The 11,669-nt window shown below is 35.7% G+C and overlaps 1 protein-coding gene across 2 annotated transcripts; it reads right to left on the bottom strand.

Annotated features, from left to right (window-relative positions):
* Positions 1–5,552: 5,552 nt before the first annotated feature.
* On the bottom strand, positions 5,553–8,365 carry LOC133727062 (probable acyl-[acyl-carrier-protein]--UDP-N-acetylglucosamine O-acyltransferase, mitochondrial). 2 transcript variants are annotated; one of them, XM_062154689.1, is made up of 10 exons: positions 8,133–8,365; positions 7,916–8,040; positions 7,666–7,774; positions 7,483–7,575; positions 7,271–7,387; positions 7,000–7,083; positions 6,620–6,724; positions 6,439–6,525; positions 6,225–6,353; positions 5,553–5,937 (listed from the first exon to the last, which is right to left on the bottom strand). In XM_062154689.1, exons 1-9 carry the CDS (start codon positions 8,286–8,288, stop codon positions 6,234–6,236), a joined length of 996 nt encoding a protein of 331 aa, XP_062010673.1. In that variant the 5' UTR covers positions 8,289–8,365; the 3' UTR covers positions 5,553–5,937; positions 6,225–6,233. The 2 variants fall into 2 exon arrangements, 1 of the variants encoding a protein (XP_062010673.1); XR_009854998.1 differs by lacking the exon at positions 5,553–5,937 and having other exon boundaries at positions 6,439–6,532.
* Positions 8,366–11,669: the final 3,304 nt, after the last annotated feature.

Below are 11,669 nucleotides of genomic sequence, written 5' to 3'. Positions count from 1 at the left end.
TGTTTGGATATTTTCCAACTTGGGTTCTAAACAAAATAATAACTAGTACTACTAATAACTACCTCTCTAACTCTCTTGAAAAAAAATCTTATCTTATACAGGAAAGCTTTTGCCAGAGGGAGTTTGTAGCATACTACGTACATTCATGAGTTTGGGACCCTTTAAGATTGTTTAATTTCCTTTTTCATATGAGGCCGCCAATTAATTAGTATTTCTATATATAATTAGTAGATAGGTACTTGTTTCGTATCTAAGTTATTGTACAGTAAAATCTGTAACGTTTCCTATAATGGTATGTACAAGCTGTGTGAGAGAGAGAGCCAATACCTTGGAAAGCAGGTGGGTGAGAAATATTAAAGAAAATGAAGACCATTGAAACTCGATATTGATAAACCAATATTGTACGTCTGTAGGAACTATATTACGATAAATTATTATGCATATCTTATTTTATATAAAATTAGCGGTGTATCTTTTTTAACAAATATTATAATATCATATATAAAGTTACTGGTGTATCTTTTTTTCACAAATGTATTAAAAAAATATATATGACGAGAAAGATTTTGAGTTTAAACATTTATTTATAAAAAAAAATTTAAATAGATGACTATATTTGAGTGAGATATTACACGTACTGTAAATAAATAATGGTATAAATTTAGGGAGAACAAACCTGGATGCTGTAGAGTGCGTCGACAAAGAGTGGAGGATGATGGGATATCACCCAAGAAGCTGAGACTTAGTTTGGTTGTAGGAAAAACTAACTTGGATGCTGTGACTATGGGTTTGTGTGCTATGAAACCGGTACATGCAAGAGGTCTATAAGAAGAGAGGTAATCTGAAGGGAGCAAAAAACAAGGTTAAAGAGCTCAAAGCTGTTCAATCATCAGCCATGAAGAAGTCGCCGGCAAAGCGAGCTAAAACCCCACGGAAGGAGGAAAAACTAGTGAATGGACTGCCGGAATTTACCATCATTGATGCTGCAGGTTGCTCAAACCCTTCTAAGGGTAAGGAGCCTATAGTTGCTTAGTAGTATATTTTTTTTCTTTTCGAATAAATGTCTATGCTAGTACGAATGTCTCTATGAGTCTTATGGAAGTGTTTAGTTTTAGCTTACCACAATTGCGTGTTTGGCGTGTGAAGTTAGGTAGGCAATCTTGCTTGCAACACGAGATATTTTTATGTGGTATAGACTACTCTGAGCCAAGATTGTTGAAACATAGTAGTTTAATTTTCTGTACTATTTTTATCTATGAAATAGGGGCATACAACTGGTATGTTCTCTAGCTTTTATAAAAATAAAAATAAAAAATAGTATAAATTTGATTCATTACTTTATATAGATTGAATCATGTACTCAGATCAATCAATTTCCTGGCTAGTACGTTCCAACAAAATTTAAGAAAGTTAGGTTATTCCCTTCTGATAAGTCAACAAAAACATATGCCCAAATGGTTCACATGCATGACTAAGACTTGTATTAAGGTTTTCAGGGAATTACAAACCAAACCGTACTCTTGCATTAATTCAATCAACCATTCAAATAAGTGGACTAAATACTTAAAAACAAATTAATCATTATCACCATCTGTATCATTGCTGGTAATCGAAATTGCTCAAAATCTATGACCCCTGTATCATCAATCAGGGAATTGATTTCTAGAGTTTTAGCACGTAAAACTTATTCGGCTGCTGATTATCAATCTATATCAGTTTCTTAAGTCGTACCTAACTCTTTATCCTTGAAAGAAAAAAACACTGCATGTTTGACATCTCTTACTTGACCATATCGATCACCTATTTTGATTAGCTAGTAAAATAGTTCATTAATATAATCTAACGTATACGCGACTAATGACTTTATCTATAAGGTAGCACTACACAAAATAGAATCCTCAGTTTGATTGAAGGGCAGGAGAATAGTATATTCCCTTTCTTGATCATATTGGTAAACTAGTCCACATGTATGTATGTTCTTCAAAATCAAGATAGGGACTGAGATATAACATATTGGATATATTCACCTCTCACCCACCTACTTCTGTTTTACTTAGTAATGTAACTATTATATATTATTATCATACATGGGAGCCAACTTGAATAGTTGTTAAGGATTTCAAGCTATAGCTAGCTAGTTGGAAAAATTAATTAAACCAATTAATTATTTGGAACCCTAGTTGAAAATTGTTTAGTCCTTTCTATATCTGAACCAGGAGACACTTCCAATTTTTTTTATAATATATTATTGGGATGCATTTGGCATTATCACACAAAGGAATCTTCCCTCGTATGAAACAAGAGGATAATGGTCATTGTGAAGTTTTCTATTCTTGTTTGACTAAGCACAATTGTAAGTCACTTGCTTAGGTTTTTTTATTTTTTTATTTTTAATTTAAGAGAGAAGTTGATATCCCTATTGATTAGTAGAAAAGTTGATGATAGACCTTTTATATATTAGTTGAAGTAGGTGACATCCTTTAACTAATAATGCTTAGTTTTTCCAATCTCATACAGGTCATTTATGTTGATATTAATTTAAGGAGGCCTCCTCTCAATGGCATTTGAGCTGCACCCATATAAGGGTATTTTGTTTAAAAGCATTTTGCTATGCCAAAACTCGATGCATGCACGATTATTACAGGACCCAGATAAATTGATAGTTCAGTATATTAAAAATGCCATTAAAATTAAGTGCCTAATTAAACTCGATTAAATTTTATTGCATGGTGATACTTAATCAATTCTCATCTTTTGTGAAGCTGGAGATACTGTGTTCCATTCTTAATGGAATAGGGATAGAAAAACAAAGGTAGCGCACTACTGGATTGATGAGCACTTTAGATTGCCAGAGGGTATAGGGTGGTTTTGGGGCTATACCCTATGAGCTAGTGCTGCAAGAATTGGTGAGCTTGAGATCATCTTTCAACTGAAAATGACTCCAATATCTTATTCATGCAAACTCAAAGGGATCGGAATATATAAGTACCGAGTTGCACACATATGAACTACTATTAAAGCATATATATATGATTCTTTGGTGTACTTCCTAAATCATTTAGTTTCTTGTTAAAGTATTGATAATATATTGATGAAGATTGATTGGAAACCATTTTCTTTTCCCATAATTGCTTCAGCACCAACTCAAAAGGCATCAACTTTACAAACAACAAATGGCCATAATTGTACCAGCAGCCTGAGTTTGCTGAAGTACTAAAAATGCACTGCACCAAATCTAAAGAATAATTTAGACACTCATGCACGATCATTAACTTTCAAATTACGTGTTCACTTTACAGCAGCCAATTGTAATCGCAATCCAATAGTAAGTGGACCACTTTCAAATGGATATTTTCAAGGTTTTAAATATCTGCGATATTTTCGATATATCCTCCGATATCACGGATCGATATATGTTGCTTATTTTCTACCGTTTCTGCGAAATTTCTCCGACATCGTCAAATATCCCCGATATATTAGATATTTGTGATATATCCCCAATAAAGTGAAGAAATATCTGTAAAATTTGATATAAAAAAAAAACTCAGTAATTCTCGAAATGAAAATTTGTGTGAAGAGAGATCTCCTTAAAGTAAATCTGAGTGAGGAGAAATCCCCTCAAAGTGAATCTAGGTGAGTAGAAAATCCCCTCAAGGCGAATCTAGGTGAAGAGAAATACCCTCAATGCGATTTTGGGTGAGAAGTAATTCTCTAAATGCAAATCTGTGTGAGGAGAGATTTGGTATTGTGTAGTCTGTGACTATGTCTGTAACTCTGTAGTTGAATAATAGAAAGAAGATAAATGTTCAATTATTCAAATGAGGCCAAATGACATTGCAGAAGGAAGTTAAGGAACCATAAATGGATGAATATTTCTATTAACACGAGAGTGTCAAACCTAAAACTAATTGATCTGGTAAGTAATAAACAAGGCTTTAAAATGTTTTCTTTAATAATATAAGGTTTAAAATATTGTACATACGTATGGTTTTAAATGTTAAAATTAAAATCTGAAATTTTAAATCTTAGATCTTAATCCAATATTTGCGATGCAATTCTATCTTCCTTCCTTCTATCTTTTCGGGATCCCTTCTCAAAAGCAATACAAATATTATATTATTTCCATTAGAGAGAATAGCATTTGAAAAACCCTAATAGCCACTCATAGATAACATGGCAAAAGGATACATCGGAATTAGTTCAAATAAGGAAAAAGTCGAAAGAACGGACAAGGTTTCAACATGGGTCATAATCATATCTAAGGATCTCAACTGCTCATTATTATTTAGGAACTGCGTATTTGCCTTTTATAAATCTCATTTTCATATCAGATTGATTATACCATTAGCAGTACAAAGCCATTAGTGCTAAACATTACATCACATGCCATAATCCAGTAGTAGTACAGCAATTAAAGTAGAGGAATATACAATGTACAAGCACTCAGCATCTTTCTGTTCAAAATATAATTTCATATCAGCAGCCACAGAAGCAAAGGAGAGGTACTGATGGTGTCTATAGATATCATTATCAATTCCATATTATGTTAATCTACAAGTACTACTGTTCTGTGGAGGGGGAATGATTGTAATATAAGAGAAAGAACATTGGTGGTACAGTGGTACTTAAAGTCTGTCAATTTCATTAAGCATAAACAAAATTTTTATTATACTCTACTTTTATTCCATTTTTTCCTGCATGCTACCATAGAATTAACATTTGATTTTGAAGTAGTGTCCTTCTAACCATACAAGGAGGTACCCTGTTCTTTTTCTAAGTCATTGCTTCCAAGTCAAAGTTTAAGAAAGAATCTTTTTATGCAGATGGGGAAACTTGGAAAATTCCAGCCATTTAGACCGCACTGAAAAAGTTTTATCATCCTAAGGGTTTAACATACCTTAGGTTTTGAAAAGTTGAAGTCAATCCTAACACAGATCACAAGGAATTTATCCTGGGCTGGTGGAATGAGTATCAGAAATTGTAAATGTAAGGTTAATGTGGAATTCAGACAACAGAAATCTTTCTAGTACCACCCATATTCATATTCATATTTGCTCCGTGTAAGAAAAGAAGGAAAAGTATTCAACAATGGATAGAAACTTCTTTGATTATTAGTTTCAGTTCCTGAAAGCAAACCAAGATGTTGTAGTCAAAGGTCACAAGATTGAACAGCTAGCATTTTGTTTTTATAATTAAAGTCCGTATGCCCTTTCATAACCTTCAACTGATTATCTGCAATCAAAATCAAGAAGTAAACCAATGGATTTTGAGAGCTGAGAGAATTCCAAAATAGTATGATAAAAGATTTTATTTTATGTGGATTTGCTTTTCAAAGAAGCAAGCTTCTAGGGTCAATAATACTCCAAGGCTTCCTCCCAAATTTTAGTTTCGAAATGATCTGATAGATGAGATGTCAGTGTCTTATCAGAAGGAAACTGAAAATGAACCTAGATATAAACAGGTGAGGCGGTACCACATCAATTCAGATCCAGGACTTTAAACATTATTCAAGTAAGCATAAAGGATAAGAAAAACCCATTATGTAACCGAAAACGCAGAACAAATCACATTTCTAGGAATTTCTCTGAATTGGAGAGACCAATTTGCTTCTACAAATATGTGCTTCAAGGTCAATGTTACAAGGCAGCATAATATCAAAAACTGTTCATTTTGATAACTTGAATGAAATTGCACTATGTAATCTACAAGAAACCTTTGGCAAGCTGATCAAAGTTAATTCTTCTACAGTATGTATGGATTTGAATCTTCTCTCTGTAATGCATCCTGTCACCGATTCTTTCATCAAATAGCGAGAACTGTTGCAGTATAAATCTTCACTACAAAGAAAACCAAAGCTGCTTTGAGTCTTCAACTCTTCATATAGCATATCATCAATGCACATCATCAGTTTTCGTAAAAGCAATAGCAGTTAGGTCACTGCAAAAAGAATAAACAAAAACCATATCAACTGTCATTATTCAGAAGTAAAATGTCTCTTTCTTTCTAGTTATGAAGCATGGATATGGAAATTGGTGAAATATGATGCAGATAATGTTCTGTTAGTTTTTAGATGAAAATTATGTCTAAATAGACATTATAAAATTTAGGGGAAAAAGGAGAGAGTGTTATGATAAATTCAATATCCCATAACAAGCTTTCTTTCTTCTTTTTTGAATAGAGCTGTTATTAAATTCTTTTCCTGCAAATAGAATACGTAAAATGACCTGGTGCTTTTAAGAGCTATTCCAATGTCTGAATTTGCATAGTCCACGTCTTTTTTCTTTGAAAGAGTCACGGATAGACTGCACCATGGAGCACACAGCAGGTATATGAGCCAATTTATCATGGAGCTCCTGCAAAATGATTTAGCTCCTTTGAATAACAATATGAAGTACAGATTTTAGTGAGAGAGGGTGAGGATGTGGTTGAATGTGATACCACTTCAGCAAGACGTGCTTCAAAACCACTGGAATTTGCATCAGCAGGCATGAATATCTTTTGGTAAGCTGTTCTAAGGCTTCTGATCTAGATCCTTGCCAAAAGGGATAAGAGCTCTTTAAAAGTGAATTACATATTAAGATCAAAAAAGTGAACTCAACAGAAATTGATTGACACAAACCTCTGCCACTGTGAATCCATGACGCCGTAGACCCTCAAGATTCAAACCACGGAGCTGAGCTCTTTCTCCTGCAGCCATCATGCACTTTGGAACATCCTGTGCAATCTTTATGCATATAAAACAAGAATATAAAATCAAGATCGCACCGTGGGAACGCTAAAAAAATATGTTATGGCTAGAATCGTAAACTGGTAATCAGCATATCTTCAGACAAAGAAATCAAAATATAGCAGGTAGAAACTGTAGAGTGTGCACTTCATGTGTGTACTGGCACCAAGGTAATAGTTCAGTGGTAGTCAGTTACCTAGTGCCTTTTGGACATGAGCAACATAAAAGGATAGCGTACAGTGATGGAGGTTAAAGGTAAGATTATGTCATACCACAGAGCCACCGCCAATGAAAGCGAAAGAACCAACATGACAGAATTGATGAACAACAACAGCCCCTGCAGTGTGAGCATAATCCTATGTATGAAACACAACTAGATTTCAGATTCTGCATGTAGGATAGAACTCACAGAAGTATGTATACTTATGTATATACACATATCCGACTTCTATGAGAAACAGACTAAGGTGTACTTTCATATATAGGAATTAAAAGAGTGGGGATTTCAAATGACACGATTGTGGATTCAAAGTAAGGGCTTACTTCCACCACAACATGGCCTGCCAGAAGGGTATTATTCGCAAAAATAACGTTGTTCCCAACCTTGCAATCATGGGCAATATGGCAAGAACCCATGATAAGATTGTTATTCCCAATAACCTGATCACACAACGAAAATGATAACACTAATGAGAGTATAAAACTTAGTACGCAAGTAGAAATGAGCACGGGATGAGCATATATCATCCACATACTGTAGTATCACTTGACTTCGAAGATCGATGGATTGAAGCATGCTCTCTGATCTCATTGTTGTCCCCAACATCAAGAAAGCATTCATCCCCTGACTAACTCATAAAACAAACACAAATTAGCAAACTTAGTCTTCCAAAATTCAATATCCTATTCCCTTAACTTCGTTACATATCAAAATTCACCTTGTATTTCATGTCCTGGCATTTAACACCAACCACAGCATGATATCCAATAACATTATTGCAACCCAGCACAGTACGCCCCGGAAGATCATCACCAACAATGGCACCACTGCCTGACCAATTTTTCCCACATTGAAAAAGTTCAAAACTTTAATGCCCAAAATGAAAAAGTTCAAAACTTTAAAGCACAGAATGAAATAGAAACCCAAAATTACAAAGAAAATCAACAATGCAGATATTCAAAACTCACGTCATCAAAACACAACGCTCCCCAACTTCAGTATTCCCAAAAATATGGCTTCCGGGATGTAACCGGCAGCCATTTCCGAGCTTCACCGACGACCCAACAGTACAAAAGGGCCCAATTGAAACACCCTGATCGTAAAAACCAAAACCCACAACCACACTGTGAGTTTCAAGCATCGCTGAGCAGCTAGTTTTATTGAGAGGTGAAGAAAACTAGGTACCTGGCCGAGAACGGCATTGGGGTGAACGATCGCAGAGGGGTGAATGAAGCCATCGGAAACTGTGCTGCAGAAGCAGCGTCGTCGCAGAGATAGAGAGCTCTGGTTGTTCAGGGCAGTGAATAAGCGCTCGGTGCTAAGTTTGAATAGTGCACACATGGTGTTCGACCAGTGACCTCAGTCAGACTCGGACACTTCCTTTTTCTTTAAATACTTTCACTCTTTCTGTAGCTTTTTCATTTACGAGGTTTAAAAAATCGACCATCACGGATATATCAGCGTTCAAATGTTAAGATATATCGATAAATATATCAAAGAAATATCGTGTATTAGTACAATTTTTTTTTTTTTGAAAGTTAATTTTATTGAAACAAATCAACGAGTACACTCGCTTAGGATGACATCCCTTATGCAAACAAGGATAGTGTAAAAAAAATATCGTGTAGTCCAAACTATGACAAATCTATGCAGTTATTCAAAACTTTTTACGGAGGATTGAAATATCTATGATATTTTTAATTATTCCCTGATATCTTCTTTTTCAAAGAGACTGATATATCATAGGAGAAAATATCTTATCTTCTACCGTTTCTATAAAATTTCTTCGATATCGTCAAATATCCTCAATATATAAGATATTTAGGATATATTCCGATAATATGAAAAAATATCTATAAAATCTTATTAAAAAAAAAACTCAGTTATTCACAAAGAAACATACATTATGGAATATGGAGGCTGTGTCAGGATGAAAATTTTAACAACGGTTCATCTAGTCAGGATATGACCTAATAAAGAGATAAATTAACCTGTTTGGGAAAAGAACCTCGAATTGAAACCTCTTAAGGCAGATTTGGGTGAAGCGAAATCCCCTCAAGGCGAATCTGGGTGAGGAGAAATCCTTCAAGACGATTCTGGGTGAGAAATAATTCTCTAAATGTAAATATGTGTGAGGAGAGATCTCCTCAAGGCAAAAATGGGTGAGGAGAAATCTCCTCAAAGCGAATATGGGTGAGGAGTATTCCCTTTTAGGGAAATCTGAGTGAGGAGTAGAATCCAGGTGAGGAGAAATTCCCTGAAGACAAATCTGGGTGAGGAGAATTGTGAATTCCAGTAAAAGAAAACAAACTTGATGGAGCCATGTTTCAAAAAATAACTCACTCACTTCATATTTCTCAATTATATGGGATTGGCCTCAATTATATGAATCATTCGGTGCTGTGTAGTTTGTGATTTTGTGTAGTCTATAGTTGGACAATATAAAGAACATAAAGGTTCAATTATTCAAATGAGGAGTCATCCAATTAGATTCATCCTTATTTATCCCCTTATAGGAGAAAAGAGATCTATAATTATCACGTTCATCATTACAATTTGTACTATATGAGTCATATGTCTTTCTCTGATTATTGTACTTTTGTAGACTACCGAGCTACTTTTCAACCACCTAAAGTCTCTTTTTAGATGTAGATGAAGTTGACGTTCATATCTATTTATATGTAATTCCAATAAACTGACTCTTTCAAAAAAGATATATATATATTTTTATTTCAAAAAAAAAAAGGTATATTTTCCAGAATATCTCTAATATATCTTTATTATTTCTGATAATTTATTTATTTTTAGAATAAAGGGCTTGTACGGCTACCCTCAAGTCTTGATTAATGAAACTGAATACATGGGGGGGACTTTGAGCCTAAACCCCGAATTACAAGAAGCATCGAGAGAACGTCCCGAAAACTACTCTACAAAATACATGTATTCTACCAAGCACCAATTAGCAAAGAGTGCACTACTGGCTACTCCATTTGCTTTGACATAGTGGTGACATACCGGAAAGATAACTCGATTACAACGAAGCATAATTACTAAAATCTCATCTTTCCCACTATGTTGCCGCCGTACAATAATTCCGACGACACTTAGTTTCATTCTGATATATTTTTCTTTCAAAGTTCCGATAGATATGTCAAAACCGATATTTTTAATCTTTGGGAGAACTTGTTTTACCCATTATCACCGCCAAAGGCATCAAAAAGTTATCCAAAATCTTAACATTTTTTAATTACGCAATGACTTGGATCTAATTTAAGTTCAATTAAGAGCAAATCTCTCTTATCTAAATTGTATGACCAAGTTAAATCAATAGCTATACCTAGAAAACCCTAAGCCTTGGCGGCATCTAAAGGCCGACTCTTCTGATTCGGTGAGATTAACCTCGTCCGGTGGCGGCAGCCGTCTGGGCTGGCCTCTGGCCTCTCTGACGTGTGTGGTCGGCTGCCGGACGAGGACTATTTGCTCGGGGACTGTTCTTCTTGGGAGGTTTGGCTCCAAATCTTGGCAAGGTGGTGTGGTGGTGGATTCCTGTGTGTGATCTCTGATACGTTTGCGGTCGGGCTGCCCAGCTTTTTGCTTTCATGAATCCATGGCGGCATGGGTCGGGTCGTGTGATTCTGATGACGACGAAGGTCGTGGCGGTAGGAATCAAGGCGGCACGAGTCGTGGTGCGCGGCATGGAGGCGTGGCAGCGGTTGAGCTACGGCTTCGTTTCAATTGCAGGGTAGAAGAGATGATGACTGGGCCTGGGTCAAGCCAGTTTTGTTGGGCTTGAAGGTCCCTTGAGGCTGCCCTCTTGGGCCTCATTTAAGTTTTTAAGTTTTTTCTTTCTAAACTTTGCCTAATTGCTACAGATTTAGTTTTTTCTAAATAACTCTCTACATTTTGGGGAACATAGTGGGTTTCGGCCCAATCAGGACATTTCGTGTGTTTCTAGTCTACATGCTATGGGTTCTTTTTACACCTAGTTAATGAATCTTCCGGAGTACCACAATTGAGTGCATTGACGAATGGAGATTCACAATAGTTTTCTTTGTGTTAATTTTTATTTTTATTTTTTAGAAGCGGAATAAGAGCTAACTCAGCGCTCTTACCCTAATTTATTAATAAATAAAGAAAAGATACATAGCAAGGGGGGCTAAGCCAATACCTTGCCATAAGAAAACACAAGCTGAACAAGTACAACTGAAAGTACCAATTACTAATACAGAGAAAGAACAACTAAAAAGAACAATTACAATAGTTAAAGAAGAAACTAATCATCTACCTAAAACGGTAGTTAGTGCCTAATGTCAAATCACGTCCATAGAGGCCTGTAACAAAAGAAGGGACGGTAATGTACCAAATAGAACCCATATTGGTAGCTCCAAAGTCGGCCAATTTGTCAGCCAATGCATTTCCTTCCCTGTAGAAGTGACTTACTTTAAATTGCATGAGTTGCACACATTGCACACAATTAGCCCATGCCACTCTTAACTTCCAAGGAACCAACTGAGGTGCCTTGAAGTAGTGGACTACTAGAACAGAGTCTGTTTCTAGCCAAAGCTTCTGCCAGCCCCTCTCCGAGGCCACCCTTATAGCTTCCATAACCGTCGAAAGTTCTGCCTCAATTGCACTAGAAACAATAATTCTATGTGCAAAAGCACCCCTGAACAAGCCCTCTGAATCCCTAAATACTCCACCAAAACTTGCTGCTTGAGGTCC

This window comes from Rosa rugosa, chromosome 1 (genome assembly GCF_958449725.1).
Source record: "Rosa rugosa chromosome 1, drRosRugo1.1, whole genome shotgun sequence".
Lineage (NCBI taxonomy): Eukaryota > Viridiplantae > Streptophyta > Magnoliopsida > Rosales > Rosaceae > Rosa > Rosa rugosa.
Note: the sequence above shows the minus strand (reverse complement) of the source record. Positions and strands in the feature narration are given on the sequence as shown.

What these genes read in the sequence shown, in the direction of transcription:
- LOC133727062 (XM_062154689.1), bottom strand. Translation starts at nt 8,288, where the DNA reads ATGTGTGCACTATTCAAACTTAGCACCGAGCGCTTATTCACTGCCCTG. An exon ending in GAGCGTTGTGTTTTGATGAC is followed by an intron (nt 7,775 to 7,915) that starts GTGAGTTTTGAA and finishes TTGGTCAGGCAG; the next exon opens with TGGTGCCATTGTTGGTGATG. An exon ending in TCATTGGCGGTGGCTCTGTG is followed by an intron (nt 6,725 to 6,999) that starts GTATGACATAAT and finishes ATATGCATAAAG; the next exon opens with ATTGCACAGGATGTTCCAAA.